The 18,167-nt window shown below is 41.1% G+C and overlaps 1 protein-coding gene across 22 annotated transcripts in view; it reads right to left on the bottom strand.

The window, feature by feature from the left end:
* epb41l2 (erythrocyte membrane protein band 4.1 like 2) overlaps positions 1-18,167 on the bottom strand; it is a 53,170-nt gene that overhangs the window by 957 nt on the left and 34,046 nt on the right. For 4 of the 22 annotated variants that reach the window (XM_035995280.1, XM_035995279.1, XM_035995281.1 and 1 more), the window contains exons 14-25: positions 17,233-17,309; positions 13,205-13,255; positions 12,965-12,997; positions 9,778-9,948; positions 8,986-9,180; positions 8,091-8,159; positions 7,013-7,672; positions 5,581-5,709; positions 5,179-5,277; positions 4,774-4,854; positions 3,249-3,363; positions 1-2,892 (exon numbers count right to left, since the gene is read on the bottom strand). The exon at positions 1-2,892 is cut by the window's left edge and continues 957 nt beyond it. In XM_035995280.1, the coding sequence (XP_035851173.1) occupies positions 3,259-3,363; positions 4,774-4,854; positions 5,179-5,277; positions 5,581-5,709; positions 7,013-7,672; positions 8,091-8,159; positions 8,986-9,180; positions 9,778-9,948; positions 12,965-12,997; positions 13,205-13,255; positions 17,233-17,309 (1,670 nt within the window). In that variant the 3' untranslated portion in view covers positions 1-2,892; positions 3,249-3,258. Of the gene's footprint in view, positions 2,893-3,248; positions 3,364-4,773; positions 4,855-5,178; positions 5,278-5,580; positions 5,710-7,012; positions 7,673-8,090; positions 8,160-8,985; positions 9,181-9,777; positions 9,949-12,048; positions 12,109-12,964; positions 12,998-13,204; positions 13,256-13,379; positions 15,582-17,232; positions 17,310-18,167 lie in introns of those variants that run through there. The other 18 variants (XM_031322023.2, XM_031322030.2, XM_031322024.2 and 15 more) reach the window with 18 other exon arrangements.

Below are 18,167 nucleotides of genomic sequence, written 5' to 3'. Positions count from 1 at the left end.
TATTTTTCTGCTGCTTTGTCTCTTTGCAAGAGGGTTCGAGGTTAAAGCTTCCCCCTCATCTGGAATGTCATTTAACTGCATAGTAGAGGTTAGACCAGTGTGACCAATAGAAAGCCTACACAGTCATTACCGCTCCATCGTCTGGGCGTGCCTCAGTCCAGAAAGAAACTGGGCTTAAATTAGGAGGTGCATACCATTTCAAAAGTGGGGAATGTGTGTTAATATTTCTTAATTTAAAAAAAAAAAAAAAGAAAGAGAAATGACTCCAATTTAAAATGCCTCTCTGTCCCGTCAGGCTGGAGGGTCAAGACAAATCTAGGCAGGTACAGGTGGAATGTTTTCATATTAATCTGTGGCACTTCTTTGCTTACAATCAGTTACATTTCAGGATTAATGTGTTTTTGTTTTTCGAAGCTCACACTGAAAATCTGTGTCGACTAAATGCGTTAAGACCAAGCACCTTATTCCAACCCATTTAATGCCACCCATATTTACACAAAGTCACATTTTTGTAGAAGATTTGGGTAAAAGGACACCGAAAAATGAATAAAACATCACAAGATTCCATTTAGGGGTTTCAAGAGCACTTCAAACCCTCGGATACACTTCCCTTTAAGCTGCATTTTTACTGTTATGTTGTAACTGTTTCCGTGTGCGTTTGTAGTGTACTGGCAGATTCAGAGTGTATGTGGTAGAAAAATGTAGGATACGACTGAATGTAATTTTGAAAATGGGTCAAAAACGTGTAAAATCACTTCAATGCTGAAGAATATTTGGCTGCAATGAAACAGTTACAACACAGCCGGCGTCAGGTGTATGATAATCTTATCTAGACGCGCTGTATGAGCCGAGAGAATCGGTTATCTACACACTTTCAAAGCAATCAACACAGTAGCCTTCTATCTAGACATGCTCAAGATACTCCTGCAAGATAGAAAATGCGTGAAGACATGCTGAATTGATTTCATTATATCTAGCCAGGTTTGTTTGTGGCATTATCTAATCTGGTAGGAAAACAAGTGTCAGAGTGAAATTAAGTGCTGAACTATGACGACAAACAGGCTCTGATGCAGGGTTAGCAAACTGGTAGAAATTCCATCGTTCTGAATTTGGGACAGTTTTTCAAGTTGTTCCAACTGTATGTCCTCATTTTGGTACCTTTGCTTGAATCGCAGGTTGTGTTTTAAGCATTGTCCTAAGAATATTAAAACCGCTTTAACTCACTTCAGGATGGAGAACACCATGAGTGAGTGAAACTTGCCAATATGCATCGAATTCTTTTTCGCTCCCAAGTTGTACGTTAGTTGGCACTACACAGACCGCGCCACCTCTATCTCCCATTTGTCCTTCAGTTTACTGGTCCTCTCTCCCAATCAAAAGTCCGTTTACTGCTCCCTTGCTTCCCTGTGGCCCAATAGGAATGGCTAGTGTCGTACAGTGGGCGGGCCCAGGGACAGCGTTTAGCTAGTGAAAAGCTGCATTACTGCTCCCATCTAATAACCTTCATTTTTACTGTACGAAAAGGTGTATACACCAGCTTTAAAGTCAGTTCATTTTCAGTCAATTTCGTAAAAAAAAAAAAAAAAAAAAAAGGAATTCTAAAATACAGTAAAACATACAAATATATCACGAAGAATTAATTTCACCTTTCAATTTCATTTGGCTTCTCGAGCTTAATTCACATCAAACCCACTGACCCAATTAAGATTCCATTCATTCCCACCTGTTAATGAACAATGTCTTCTTTTCTTAGAGTCGAGTAAAAAGTGAAGTGAACTGAAAATGAACTCACTCAGCCACTAGTCAACACACAAGGAATGTGGATGAATGATAACTATACTTACAGAAAAAAAAAAAAAGACAGATCATCGTCATAAATTGAAAAACCTGGTTGATTGTTTTTTTTGTTTTTTTTACTGCAATACTTTAAGTTACAGCTCCCCGTTTTCTGTAATTGTTAGTAACAAAATGTGATAATGTGACACAGCTGGTTCTACCACTCATCCCACTGTGGATGGGTTTTATGGTTTGATTTTGTTACGCTTTGGGAAAAAAAACAAAAAAAAAAAACAGGGCTTGTCTCCGTTTCCTGCAGTCCTACTTGTCACTGTAAACATTTTGAAATGACTGTGTTACATTGGGTTACTCTCCATTTACACCATAATGAAATGAGGGAGGGAGCTGTAGTTTAACAAATTACTTTTGTTTTTGTTTTAAGGAATGCAGCAATACCACTTTCCACTGCTGATACTAAACAGAAGTACAAAACTTTAGTGTCAAATGAATTACTTTTTAACAGGAATGATGGAAGATAAAAGCGTTCTCTATTTGAGATCGCGAGCATTTAAAAAAAAAAAAAAAAAGCTCCATTTCCTTTGACTTTTGAGTGAGTGAATAAGTTATTGAAGGTCACCGTTACTGGTGAAATAATCAGTACAATGATACAATAATCATTTTTTCAGCCTTGTATCTCATCAGGATTGGTTGGAGAGGTGCATCCCTGCAGCTTTTAAGTTTGCAATACATGACAGACACTATCGCTTTTTGTAAAACCGTTAAAAAAAAAAAAAACACTTAAGAAATAAGAAATAAAAACACGCTACAAATGTTAAGCTAACAAAGTGGTTCTTTTTCGTTCCCTTGGGAAAAAGTGAGGATGTTATTTTTTTTTTTTTCTTGGTTTTGGAGTGACGGATTTAGATGCACCACAGACGTCTAAGAAAGACCAACTGGGAAGAGATTGGCAACTTCTCTCCGTTTGTCTAGCCTCTTTCGCCTTCCGTTTTTCAGCTCTTCTCCTCTTCCTCTTCAGCCAGTAAAGGTTGGTTGTCGTAGGGTGATGGAGGTCGTTCAACGTCAACAGAGAAAACCGTCACGATGGGCCCTTCAACTCTGGGAAAACAGAGGTGAAGGCAGTCAGCCTGGCTGGTGTGATGAGTGGCACTCAACATTAAAAGTTTTCTTACACAAAATTCTTTGTACTCCACACGGACCTCCATCAGTCACTGCCTACCCTGCTAAATGTAATATTCATTCAACTCTTTTCACGTGTGTGATGACTACTGATGGTTTTAGCAGCTTCATGTTTTGGAGTTTTCGCTCCATCTCATTGATTTTTCAGTTTTTGTCTTCAGTGATAAACCACTATAATAATATGCCCCCACCACTGTTAACAAAGATCTCCAGTATTACTTTCACCACGAATAATAATAATAATAATTATGAGTTACTATTATTATTATTATTACCTGAGTTCAGTCAATCCTCCTCCTCAGCCAGTTCAGTTTCTTTATGAACCACCACTCTGGTAACAGACATGTCAGGATGTTGCTCTTTGGCCTCCTTAATGGCCTGGGCCAGTGCCTGCAGTACCAGGGGCAACCACGCAGCGGCAGCACCGAGCACAGCGGGCAGTGGAGGGAGGAAGGAAGGGGGGGGGGGGAATGGGATGGTGGAGTTGAATGAAAAATTAAATAAGAAGCATAAAGAAAATGACAAGAATGCTGGATTTACCATCAATGTGACTCGTGCCATTTTACTTCTTTGGGTTGACTAAATGTGTAATGGGGGAGGGGGTGCAAACTGGATGAAGTAAAATGGCTTCAGACACATCAAGTGAAAAAAAAGAAAAGAGTTATTCAAAGTAAATCCCCATTTCCAACACAAAATAAATGTAAATCCAGCAAATCGAACAAGACAAGGCAACTTAAACAAATGAGTGGACCATGGATTATGCATAAAGAAATACAAATATTTGATATATTGTGAGGGCGCTAGATGCTTCATTACATCAAATTTCACCCATCACTTTCAAATATCTGAAATGTCTTTAATTTATTTTTATCAGGTCTCCAAACAAACTTAATAAATCCTTTTAACCAGAGCAATAAATAAATAAATAAATAAATAAATAAATAAATAAATAAATAAATAAATAAATAAATAAATAAATATATATATATATATTATACAATTTTACTAAATGATAATAGTTGCAAAGCAGGCTGGACAGAACGGCCCAGTTACCATTGGTCCACTACAATTAGGGGACCAAGAGACTAATAGTTGGCTAATTTTAGGGGAACTCATCAGGATGTAAAGATCCTCAAATAAAAGCGGTCCAATATGCTTGTGCACAGAACAACAACAAAATGTCAGTGTCATTGCCCAAACACACTGGGACTACACTAACTCAGATGTGATCTCAGTGCAGCTTTAGCATGTAGAATTCATCATATCTGGGAGGACATGTTTTTATTTTTTTTTTGTTATTGTGAAAATCTGACAATCAAAGACAAAGACAGAAAATTAAACTAATCACGACGGCCAACAAAATCATACACAACGTTGCAAAAACAAACAGCTTAAGACACCATTTTCCAGATGTAGGGATGAACAAGTGAAGAGACAGATGTAGCAGATCACAGCGAATGTGTGGAATCTGAGTGGGACTAATGGCATGTGGGCATGTCTGATAAGTGATCAAATTGTGCATTCAGACTGCGAGCAACATGATAGACATGTCACCAGACTATTTGTTCCCCTAAGCAGCCAGAAAGATTAATTGCAGTCAGTAGTCTTCAGCAGCTAGCTCCATCATTTCCCTTAAAAATGTTTTTCAAATTCTAAAAACAAAACGTAAAAAAGGTTTTACACTTCTGCAAAAAATGATACTTGGAGAGCCACATTTAGCCAGAATAAAGCGACCCCTCAACCTAGTTGCTGAAATACCAAACAAGGCGTAGGGATACGCTGTGCGACTGGAGAACTGACCTGGTCGTGGTCGATGTCACAGTCACCAGTAATGACTATGCGTTTCTCGATCCTTGTCTCAGATAGGCCGCCCTTTAACATCTGCAACAAAATACACAACGACAAAGCTTTGGTGCCTGTTATAATGGGTTAATTATGAACTAGTATGGCCCGCCTGGGTGCTGGTGGGATACAGCAGAGTGGCTAGCATTGTCAAAGCAGATAAGTCAGAAATATCAGGAAAACATCAAGACAGAGACTGACAAAAGAACGCATACTGACAGGAAAGTACAAACACTGTAGTAGGGCACCATGACACCGCATGCACAAGTGCCATGGTAATATTTTATTACTTGTTCATCAAGGTAGGGGGGATGTAATGTCATATTGCATCGGGCTAAAAGAAGAAAATGTGCGTGTGTGTACCTTGGTAATGTGTGTGGTTGTAGTAGTACACAGAGATTCAGAGGTGATTGTCTGAGCGGTCATCAACACTCCAGGCTCGCCATCACTATTACCATCCAACTGATAACAGAGAGGACAAAGAGAGATCATTAGCTGTACATTTCCATTGCAATATCCCCGTTGGATGTTTGATGTTAAAAAAATAAAACAATAAAACTCTTGTCACAAACTTAGTTCTTCTAAAACATGATTTCCCTCAGGACGAAGGAATGAAATAACGGCAGCATGCACCGTTTCTAGAAAGGAAGCTTTTTGGGACAAGCCTTAAAGTAATGATCAAAACCCTAAATGTTTCACACAAATACAATTTGAACGCTGACACACAAAAGGACAAAATGCTCCCTGTGTTTCTCAAGTGTGCACCTGTGCGGCTTCGTATGTGATGGTCTTGGTTTCCGTATGTACGATGGGCACTTCTTTTGTAGCTATCTCAGTTTTCTGGGCTGCAAACGTGTCTGATATAGTCACCATTTCTGTCTTTACCACAGGTGGCTGGGGAGGGACGAGAGAGAGAAGTGAGGGGGGAGGATTAATATAAAGAGGGTTAATACATTAAACTTGAGACAGTTAAGGAAACATGTTGGAATCTGTGCAGTAGCTTTAGAACTTCACTTCCAAATCAATCAATCAATCAATCAATCAATCAATCAATCTATCTATCTATCTATCTATCTATCTATCTATCTATCTATCTATCTATCTATCTATCTCATTTGTTTGTGTATCTATCAGAAAAAAAGTGAATGTAAATGCGTGCTTAATAATGATCAGACTAAGTATTTATTGTATTGGAAGGGAAGTGATATGTATAGACACAGTATATGCGAGTAAATGCAGCAAAGTTCATGCTAAAGAGCTTCCAAACTCATGCAAGTCAACATCACGAAACGCAGAATACGACGACGACTACTTTTAGCAATGTACAAGCGACACCTACAACAGCAGCACGACTACAAAAGCATCTTTGGCGTCAACGTGCAACTCAAAGTACGACACAGCACAGACATGCATAAAAACATGAACCCATTAAGACAAGCGGTGCTCAAATGACTGGCAAAGACGGCAACTGATATTCAAACGGCATGCAGAGATGACATTCAGATGAGTGGGGTGGCATTTCCAAAGTGGTTGGCAATGATGATTTCCACAATATCGTTACCATGGTGACCGTGACAAAGCCAATTGAACACAAACAGAAAGAGAAGCATCACTGCCAAACACATGGAGCGAGCGAACACACACACACACACACACACACACACACACAGAGTACGGCATGCAGAGCAAAAAGCAAATACACACCTGCTGAAAGCATCATGCATTTCCCACTTAGGCCCCATTTACTTCACAACCCTAATTAACGATGCAGAGTAGGAGGCAGTAACAGCAACACACCACACTAAGTGGGGCAGGCGTGCACTGGGCATGTTGATAATGGCATGAGGTATGATAATACGAGATAACACAGAAAATCAACATAAAGACCGAAATTAATTTGGATGGTAACTTGACACCAACACCAAGACACCAAGACACTGGTGATGAATTGTATCATTAAATGACTCCTCACTCTGTTTTAACTGTACTTCTTTCATTTTAGGCTTACAGGAGTTTTTCACAGGACAAAACAGGAGTGTGAGGATGTACATGGGGCTTAAATATTCACACAAGCAGGAAGGAGACCGGCACCGTGGTAAGCAGGAAGGAGATAAAGAAGTGGGTGTTTCTACAGTTGGTAGGAGGGATCAATCAAAGCCCGGGGCAAGCTCCGCAGTCGGCCCAGTGAAGACTTTACCTCAGAGCAACAAATAACCTGTGGCCGGGGTTCTGCTTCAGCCAGTGAGGCTTCTCCGTTCATTGTAGGCTCTTCCTCTTCCTCTGCAGAGGCGACCATCCCTTTGGCGCTCTCCTCAGGCAGGGCGTGGCCGTTAGGAGCTTCCTCAGGTGTCATCATTGGATCACCGGTGCGTTCCTCCATCCCCCTCTCAGCTTCTTTCTCCTCCTCTGCATTCTTGCTCTTCTCTGCCTCTAAGTCCTCTTCTGCCTCTTGACTGGTTGCCTCTACAGCTTGGCTGACCTCTGCTGGAAGGGAAGGAGCGTCTGGTGGCAACATGCCCTGCTCCGCCGCCGTCTTATCCTCTGCTTCCTCCTCCTGCTCTTCCTCCTCTTCCTTCTCCTCTGGTATTTGTGTGTGACAGATGGATACGGAGACATTTGGATGGTACTCCGCTTCCTCTTCACTCTCGCTCTCAGATGAAACGCTCTCCTGCTTTGACACTTTTGCTTCCTCCGCTACCACTACTTCCTCTTCCTCGACGGTCACTTCCTGCTCTCTTGTTTCCTGCTCTGCAGGCGGGTCAGCAGGGGAGCTGGCCGTAACCGTGACAAGCCCAGGTTTGGGTGCTATGGAAACCTCTTGGACGACAACGGTTTCTTCAATTTCAACTTCGGTTGTCTATACACACGCACATACACACGCACACATGTACACGTAGTGCACAGACACACGCAATGAGGTGCACACACACATACACAACAAACGCATGGGGACAAAAAAAAAAAAAAAAGAAGCATAACATGATCATTGAACATAAATTAAAAAATGAAAGAAATTAAACCTTAAATGAAAATACACAACAAAAATCAGGAATAAAAAAGATGAAGACATTTAACTGTGGACAAAGAGGCACAAAGATGTAAGAGAGTGAGCGGAACAACTAGGAAGACAAATGAATAGTCCAAGAATGGACGGCGGTAGCAGCAGCAGTAAATTTCACGCTGCCAGTGGAAAATGGAGATATGAAGGTAAACGATGGATGAGAAGCGTCATGAACGGAAGGCTGGATGGACTGATAGAAGAAAGTTAGGACCACCTTTGCAGGTTCTTTGGTATCAGACATCGTGTTATCAGCAGCAGCTGCTTCCGCTTGAGGCACACTCTCCTGCGTGACAGAGAAGTTACCATGACAATCATCAATCGCACACCAGCATTGACATCATCATCATTGTTAGCACGTTACGTCACCCTATCGATATTGTGATGCTTGTTATGACAGCACGGGGGAAAAGGGATGAGGATATTATTTGGAGCTTGGCCTTTCATGCTCAATCAAGTTCACTTCCATACAGTATCAAGTTCATTACAGCAGGCGGTAAAACAGACGGCATGAAAGAGCTGAAAGAATAGGAAATGAAAAGAAAAAAAGATCCATGGAAGATGGATAAAAGAGAGTATCCCATTAATGAACACAGAAGGCTGTAATATAAAAGAAACATTGAAGCGTGGCATACCAAAATTAATTTAGTTCAGTCTTTTAAAATGTCATGTGTGCCATTTTAAAAGCTCATGTAAAAAAAAGGCAACACATTATGGCTTTCCTTTGTCTTTTTTTTTTTTTCTTCTTTTAAGTGTGATGCAAACTGCTGCTTTATACATTTATTTCTTCCTAAAAAAGGAGCTGGTGAAGAACTTTTGGTTTTAAATGTAGCAGACTATTATATTTGCATTCAATCCACACACATAATTACCATCACAAAACAAAGAGGACCTCCTAACATCCAGAGCATTCACAGCTGTTAGTTGTTTTAGATTTAGATTACCATGGCCATTATTCGGGATGAATGGTCCCCAACACTAAATTACTACCATTCATCAAGCAGCATCCACAGCAGGCATTATGGACAGCTGGCAAGCATCTTTAATTAACTTAAGCATTACAGGATGTCTGAATTTACTTAAACGGACTCCTAAATGTTGAGTAGCAGCACCTCAGTGGCAGAGAGTGGAGCAGTTGGGGAAATAGGAAGCCCATGCAGAGCAGCGCTACTGCAGACAGCAGTGGAAGTAGTAGAAGTGGTTATATCAGCATCTAGAGTTGGTTCAGCAATACTGCAGGCAGAAGGAGCTGAACAAAAGCCAGAGCCTCTACTGAAAAGTACAGAAGCGATCTCCTCTTCAAGGCTCTACAGCAACACACACACATAACCAAACACAAACACACAGAAGAAGAGACAAAATGGTAAAGACAGAGAGAAAAGAAATCCCGAAACACAGCGTTAACACAAGACATAAAAACACACATACAGAGGAAGTATAGCATAAGTTAAATAAAGAGCCGCCATGCTTTGCATCTCCACCTCATGTAATGATTATATAAACCAGAACAGAACCAAACAGATTTGTTTAGGAGATCAGAAACCAGCAGAACGTCACATTGTAGAAAGAACAGAATAAAACCCTACGGGAAAATGCATGTGATGTAAAATGTGATGAGAGTCCAGCTAAAAAAAAAAAAAAAAAAAAGGAATAAAGAATTCCTACAGAAGAAAAAAAAAAAAAACTATAAGTCCATCAAGTGATGAGTCATGAAAGCCCAAAGCATCAAATGAAAATGCCCACGTTAAGAGTATGGAGAGAGGACTCTGGGATTTCTTTGCAACAAATTGTGTGCAACCGTTTCGAAGCACTGCAATTATCTGCAAAGAGAGGGCATTTCACCTGAACAATGTTTGAATGCCTCATGGTTCTTTTCTGACACAATATCATCCAGACAGACGTACCACATGCTGTTGCTGTTGAATACGTATCGTTGTAGCGGGAGAGGAGGTGAGACGTTTCTCCCACTGGTTGGGCTGAGGAGGAGAGGGAGGTGGCGCCTCCATAAAGGAGCGTTTTAGCTGGCTAATGCTAGCTTGGTGTTTCAGAACATCTTCCTGGGTCTTATCATGGTCCTAATGAGGGAGTGGAGGGGAAGGGAAGAAGGGGGGAGGGCGGGGTAAATGAGATAAGTATGGATACATGAGGGATGATGGGTGGTAGGGAAAAGAGTGGTGGGATACAATTTGGGGTGTGGGGCAGAGGTGGAAAGGGTAGGAGCACGGGATAGATGAGGGGAGAGGGATGAAGGAAGGAAGGAAGGGAGAGGAGAGGAGAGAAAAAGCAATAGATAGGTGGAAGGAGACAGAAAAAAAAAAAAAAAAAAAAGAATGATAATAGACGCATGAATAAAGGCCGGAGTAAAAAGAAGATTAAAAGGAAAGATGGCAGGATGAATAGAAAGTTCAATTTAATGGGAAAAGGGAAAATGAAATGAGGAGGGAGCAAGGGAAAGAGAGAGGGAAGGATAAAAAGGAGAGGGATGGGGAAATTCGGATTAACATAGGAACGTTAGTCTGTCAATCAGGAGGAAGACAAGATGGATGCCAGGCCTCACTGCAGCCTCGTTTAAAGGGGTCTGAAATTGTGTTTTCATTTGTATTTTTGTTCAAATGTCTATGTAAAAACTGAGAATTTATAAGCACGCTGCAGTGAAACAGGGCCTCTCCATCTTGAGGACTTTTCCTTAAAAAAAAAAAAAAAAAATCAAGCCAGGAACAGCTGTGCAGACTGCAGAACACGGAGCCGATAGTGATGATCAGACTGACCTCCCTGCGGTCACCGTTTAACCATTTTCAGTTAGTATCAGTTTGGTTCACCTTCTCATTCAACACTACTGTCCGTTTCTTTTTCATCTCTCTGCCATTTTCTGTCTGTCACAACTTTTACAGGATACAATTAGATACAGTTATTAGAAAATAAGACTTTATTTATAAAGGAGGTGGATCAATATTTTCCTCAGAAATCGACTGATTGGAGCACAAATGAAGAAGAATGTTCCTCTTGAAACTTCCTTAGTCTGTAAAGATACTATGTAGACTACAGATACCAACTGGCATTGCATCACTATCAGCCCCACGTTGCATAAAAAGACGTGTTGTTGTCGTTTTAGTATGTTATGCGCATCAGTCGACGCTGGCAGCCAATCACCAGAAAACAGGAGGAAAGCTCCTCCTACGGGTTAGGGAGGCAGGGTTAGTCATGTTAGACGCAGCTGCTTGGCATCAATCAAACTCTTTGATCAATCAAAGATTGGAACAAGATTTTTAAAAAAAGTCCACAAAACAGCATTCAACATGCACATAGCATGCATAAAAGTTGGACACACGGCTGACCCTATTCACAAATCAGCCATTGTGAACACTCAGCTTGGAAAAATCCTGCAAGAGAAAGTCTCGAGTGTACTGCTGGGTAGCAAGATACACATCAAATAAATATTTAGCATTTCACAGAGTCAACACTGGAGACATCTTAGTTGCCTTTTGGTGCACTCACTTCGGTACATTCAGTACAACTCATTATAGTATGTGGAGTTTCCAGGGAACATTGGTTATATGGATAACCTGCAGTTTAACGTCCCCGATCTGATCAATTGGAGCAGGATTGCTGCTGATCTAATAACTGTTAAATGTAGCAGGCCTTTCAATCGGGCAATGCAATCAAAACAATGAGCTAAAAGATGCTAAAACGTTTGGTGGAGCTGAGGGGGAACTGTGATCATTCTCTGTGGGTCTGTCACGACGAGCGACTCCTTTCAAATTTCACAGTCATTTGATTCATTGTTGATACAACAGTGTAAGTGCTGCTTTAAGGGACACTTTTTTTTTTTTTTTTCAAATATCGCTCATGACAACGTTCTCAGTGAAATTTCCAAGCCCATGTGTTCGAAATGGCTGCCATGTAAAATAGGACGATTAGCATTGAAATCATTTAATACCAAAACATTTTCAATCATACTATAAAAAAATAAAAAAGGAAATAGCTGGAATTGATTGTAAACTTGACACACATAACACATAAACACACGCAGGCATGCAACAGAGCCTGAGAGTGCGAGAGGGCAGCAGTCTTGTACAGTATAGTACAGTTCAGAGGAAGCTGTAGTTCTGATGGCGTCAGAGTACACAGAAACATGTAGTTCTTATGTTCAGCCATCAGACGACGCCAGTACCAACCTCCAACATTAAATTACTGTGCCTCACATAAATATTGTCCCCATGCACTCTCATTGGACTCTGTAAGGCAGACATACAGTAAAAAAAATGAAATAGAGAAAATGTATTTAAAAAAATTGAAATAAAAAGTTAACTAAAAAGATAAAATGAACTTTGTTTTGACTCTACAAAATAAAACAAAATCTGGATCAAAAATCAGTATCATTGAATGAAATAAATGGCACATCATTAAACAAATCATAATCAATTAAATTAATTGAAGTATAGATTTAAATGAATAACAAAAATAGAAGCAGGTATGTCGTGACACAGCCAACATGTCTCAAACTGTGATGAAGGCTGGAAGATGGGTACAAGCACAAATTAACAACATTTTGGTATTATTCATTGAATGTAATGATGCTCGCACTCATTCCCATGTTAACGCATACAAAATCCAACAGACATGTAGGCTACTCAAACCAACAAACCCCAATGCGCTTTCAGCGAAACCCAAAAATGATGATGAAGCCAAGATATGAACCGGACACCAAACTGAATCTGTGAAGCCAAAAGCAACAGTAGCGCAACCGAAAGTGAGGACTCGGGGTGAAAGTGCCCATTCAGAATCAGTTTTTACACTCAGACCCAATCTGGAAACAAAGAGTATTATTACAGACATAATTATAACAGTATATCACAAGTTGTCAATGTATATATTCAGATGTGTTTGTTTTTGTACAAATTCCAGATTGGGTCTGTAGTAGCTGAGAAATGCAAAAACGGACTCTGTATCATCATGTTAGGGCAACTTCACCCTAAAAGTGATGTGAACCAAAACCACAAACCAAACCACAAACCAAACCAACGCGTGCCGAGCAAATGATTGACAGACCAAATGATAAAACAATCAAACAACCAATAGATATGTGTGAACCTGAGAGAGGGCGAGCTCACTGGCTCCAAGGGACTGTTGATGGGGTAAAGTCAGGGAGAGAGTAAGGACAGGTTAGGTTTACTGCATGTGTGCTCCACTACACTGTAAAACAATTTCTATTAAATATCTATAAAAAAAAAAAAAAAAAAAAACACCTATACACAAAATGTCTTTTATTATTCCTGCGTTATTCTCCCGAGAATTTGCAAAGCATGCTGGGTAAAGACAGACCCTACAGACCTGGGTGGGCGTGGCTTCCGCATCACTAGGGCTCAAGTCCACCTCCTTAACCTTCAATGTCGTTGTCAAGGACGACGGCAGTCATGACAATATGAGGAGGGTAGGGGCACGAAGAAAGAAAAATGTGAAATGGATGATGGGAAAACCACTAATAAAGTTCCCGTGTCGGTTTTTTAAGGACACAGATTTTGTATTCAAATAGGACAACTATGGAACTATTCTCTGGGTGTATGATGTAGACTTATAGTTAATCTGGAAATGAGCAGAATATGGAAGTATTCTTTACAACCTGCCTTTTGATCACATATCTGTTCCATCTGCATCCACAGCTTCATTCCACCAGGAAAACCACAAAAATGCCCTTATAGGTTTTACTTAAAATAAAGCGAACAACGGACAGGGGTTGAGGAGGGAGTCCTGAACCTCGGGGATCAGAGTAAGTGTAACACTGTTTATTCTTAACATTCATTAGCAATAATACACAGACAAATAAGCTATTAGTGCTATGGGGTTGAGGAGGTTACTTGACCTATCCTGGGTTTATAGCTGTATGTATAGTTACAACATCTAATATACAACTAATCTCTCTCTGCACTACAAAGGCAAAATCCAGCAAGTGTAAATTTAGTCAATACCATAATTAGTAAAGTGCTTCTTTATCTTGCATATGACCAATTTAAACCATAATGTCACTTCATTTGATGAGTGTGGCATTCATCTGCTGAGTGTCAAACACAGAGGGGATGCCTTTTTGAGCATGACACCTAATAAAGACTCATTTTAAAGGACACATCAAATGGTTGAAACAACTCTCAAGAGGTGTTCTGCGCATCGCTGAAAGTTATGTATTTTGCCATGCTGCCACTCTCTCCTTTACTAACAGTCCCTGTACAGTATTTAAATAACTTAATATACCTAATAGATCTTTTCTGTATATTAACATTATAATAATAGTTTCTCCATTTCAACATTGTTTATCCTTTATAAACTCTGAGCTTTAATACTTTGTTTAATCTTACTTATTCTAATCTTTGTTCTTTATTATAAACAATACAGTGGGGGTGCAGGGATGGTAAGGGTGGAAGGGTGCAGGGATGGTAAGCAAAAAGAAAATATGAGGGAAAGGAAGTGACTACAGACATACAGTTTACACATTAAAAGGAAGAGGAGGTAAAAAGGCGAGGGGAATGGAAGAGGGGTCTGAAAGGCGTATCGTTTGTATTCATGCAGCAGGATCGCACATCTCTGGCATCCAGATAGCACTTGTGTGAGCGTGGTGCCTGATCCGTGGAGGTGTGTGTGTCGGTGCGAGACGAGAGCATAACTGATCCTCAGACTGATCGTTAGGCGTTTCAGGGATAAAAGTTGGCAAAACTGCCTTTCGTTGACTGGAGACCACGTTCTCCAGGTAACACAGGGTCAGGCCGAGGGGTGTGGCTAAAATCAGGGCCAAGACCAAGGACTGGCTGGCTGTCAGCATCACAACCAATAGGAAGACGACTAGCAGGCAGGGCAGGAACAGAGGGGAAGGATTTAGGAGGTAGCGGTGTATGGATGGGGTTAGGATAGGGCAAGAGAGGGAGGACAGAGAGGAGCAAGATGGGACAGAAAAGAAATGAGAGGCCAGAGAAGAGAGAGAGGGGAGAGAGGAAAAGGAAGAGACAACTGGAGGACAGGTAAGAGATGAAATTGACGGCAATTGTAGTTGTGTTGGGTGCCAAAGAACAGCAGGAACCAAACTGAGGACTTTAGTAGGCAGGTAACTCGTAATAAATGCCAAAAAACGAGTCAATTGTAACGCCAAACCGTTACGAATTTGATGTAATCTGGGTGTAACGATACATTTGTGATCACTGACTGGCACTGTTGACTTGGATGTGAGCTTGGACACGGTGGATGTAAAAAAGCTCAGTTTCTTTGTTAACCCTGAAAGTAGCTTTGTGGGCAGACACCTGTTTTCATTCTTCCCCCAAATGGAGAGAAAACACAGGATGAAAGAAACATATTTAACCACACCCCTCAGAGAGAACCAGCTCCACCAACTTGGTAATCCAGCTGACTCTCTGGCGTCAGCCTGGCAGCCCTCCTCAACTCGGAAAACCTCTGAACCGCACGTTTGGGAGCTAGTGATTGGGGAAGAGGCTGGAGGGTTTTGTGCGAGGTGTTCAAGATCAGCCGACAGCTGATCGGAGAAAAGGGAGAAGGTGTTTGAGGGGAGGGCCCACAGTGTGTGCGAGGCGGTCGCGTCGTCGATGGCGTCGTCGTCTTCGGAAATGTCTGACAGGCCGTGGTCGAGCTCAGAGATCGTGTCAAGGGAAGGGGGGAGGGAGGAGAGAGAGGACGATGAGGAGAAGGAGAGAGGAAACATGAAGATCGACTGATGGAGGTGGAATGCAGAAGGGAAGAACACACAGACACACACACAGAGCAAGAAGGACACAACAACATAGAGTGGGTGGGAAAAGAAAAGAGAGACCCGTACACACACATCCACAAAGTGTAGCAGCGAGCAGTGAAGAAGTAAAATAAGTTACACATAAAACCAAAACAACCGACACAATGTGCATTAAACATATCATTTCATTTTTTTTTTTCATGAAATGATGAAAACAATGACAGCATGCAAGTAGGATAGTGAACAAAGCAACAAGAAAAGGGAGTGTGTGAATGAAAAAGGAGAGAGGGAAAGAGATATAACATTAGTCAGTGAACAACACACCAAAGTGAACATAGCAGGGTTGAGCACAGTGCAGAGTACAGTTGTGTGCAGAAACAGTGCCAACCGGGGTGCCACCACTGGACGAAGGCTAAGACAAGAGGTCAATTCCACAGTGCTGGGGTGTGAGCGTGGGCAGAGAGGAGAAAAGGGAACGTGGGGAGAGGGGGGTGGAACAGGAGGCATGGATAACATACAGTAACACTCTATAAGTAGTAGGCACAGTCCCACCAGTGGACATAGATCGGTGCTAAGGTACAGGACACTCTTCAGTAGACAGCAGTGCCATTAGATGTTGAGTCAAATCGTGTACACCTGCCTGGCAGGCAGCCTATAATAGCTGCTCTAAAATAATATTAATGTTAAGATCCAAAGGAAACCATTGAGACGAAGATTATCGTATTCAACTGCATAGCATTAAATGAAGACGTGAAACTTTCTCTGTCGGTCTTTTCGGTCTGGGTACCCGCTTTCACTCGCACACAAATTCACAGCTTATGGTCCTAGAGGAGGCAAAGTTAAGAATCTACATGATCCTGTGAAAACAGAAATAACATTAGCATAGGACTCTTATCGTCAAGGTGATTTGAAGTCTCGGTAGTAACCAGATAAAAACACAGTGAGCCTCCCAAAACCCCTGGTACTTTGCATGGTCCCAAAGTAGTCCTAAAGAGTCAGCTATTCATACAACTTCTGTTGCCAATTCTTCCTCAATCACTGCCAGAGTACCAGCTTTATGAGGCGTTGGGTTGGAGTAGAAATAACATCAACCTTGGTTTACCATTAAATTGTTCTAACACAAATTCAAGCTACAACTCGGTTTGTCCTCACATGTGTACAACTTCAGATGTGAGACGATCCTGCAGTAAGATGGCTACATGGTTCCTCATGTGTTTACCACATACTAAAATATTAGTATACCAACGCAGGAGAAATGCATGTTGACTTTTACACACTCTAAGGACACGTGCATACAAAATTAATCTAAGAGATGCTTGCATACATACTAGGAAGAGCCTAAAAAGTGTCACAGCTAGACAGACACATGTTGATTTTCCACCACACCACGTACATAATGTCTCTCTCTTTGATACACAAACACATACACAGTTCCTGTGGCAAAACATGGCCTCCCAGTGAAAATATAATAACAAAGAAATGACTTGCTGTCTACATTGATATACATCCCCCCCCCCGTCTTGTTTCCTCTTCCCTTCTTTTTCTGCACACACACACACACAGACACACACACACACACACACACACACACACACACACACACACACACACACACACACACACACACACACACCTTAGAGTCAGACTGGAGCTCCAGGTGGGGCTCACGTCCGTTCTCGGATGAGGCTTCAGTTATGTTGATCACCGGCGCTAAGGGATGGGAAACACAAACAAAATACATTGATAAAAAAATAAATAATCAATTTTCAACTTCTCTACAATTTAACACAAAATAAAAACTGTGCGATTCTTTCACTAGCAGCTACTGTGTGTCCTTGTTCAGTTGAAGATCACTAGTTTGTTTTTCTCCAGAAACAAAAACGCTTTCTATACATGGTCAGATTGCAGCTAATGTTGTAGCTGTTGTTGTCAGTGCTTTGGTATTAGTAAAAAAATAAAATAAAAGATAAAGTGTATTATAATAGAAATACTTTGAATTTGGGGTACAAAACTCCAACAACTTTACAAGGATGTTGGCCTGCAGTGGAGAAATGCGTCCAGCAGGGGGAAATGTGAGATAGTGGAATAACCTGACACGTGAAACCGCACTGCACGGCTGCATGAGGTGGAATCTGTAAGCCCAAACCGGAAAACCACAAAAAACGGTGTGTACTGTTTCCTCCAAACAACAAAATGTGTATTTGATCTGACAATGCCTCATTTAAAACATTACTGAGCAACAATCTTTTGCAGAAATTAAGATGATGAGTCCAAGTCCAATTATTAAATGTGATCACTGCTCAGCAATCCCTCTCTCTGCCATGACAGACTGGGTTTATCCAAGTCCTGGATTTCTTTTTGTGAGGGCTTTTTTTCTGTTTAGATACACAACATTTTTTCTTTCCATCTCTTTCTCTGTCTCTCACACTGTGACAGGAAACATATGCTGCAGCTATTTCCTGTATCAGGTCCGACACTAGCTTTTTACACACACACACACACACACACACACACACACACACAGACAGACAGACAGACAGACAGACAGACAGACAGACAGACAGACAG

This window comes from Sander lucioperca, chromosome 19 (assembly GCF_008315115.2).
Source record: "Sander lucioperca isolate FBNREF2018 chromosome 19, SLUC_FBN_1.2, whole genome shotgun sequence".
In the NCBI taxonomy this organism is placed as follows: Eukaryota; Metazoa; Chordata; class Actinopteri; order Perciformes; family Percidae; genus Sander; species Sander lucioperca.
The sequence above is the reverse complement of the archived record's forward strand: the minus strand, read 5'-3'. Positions and strand labels throughout refer to the sequence as shown.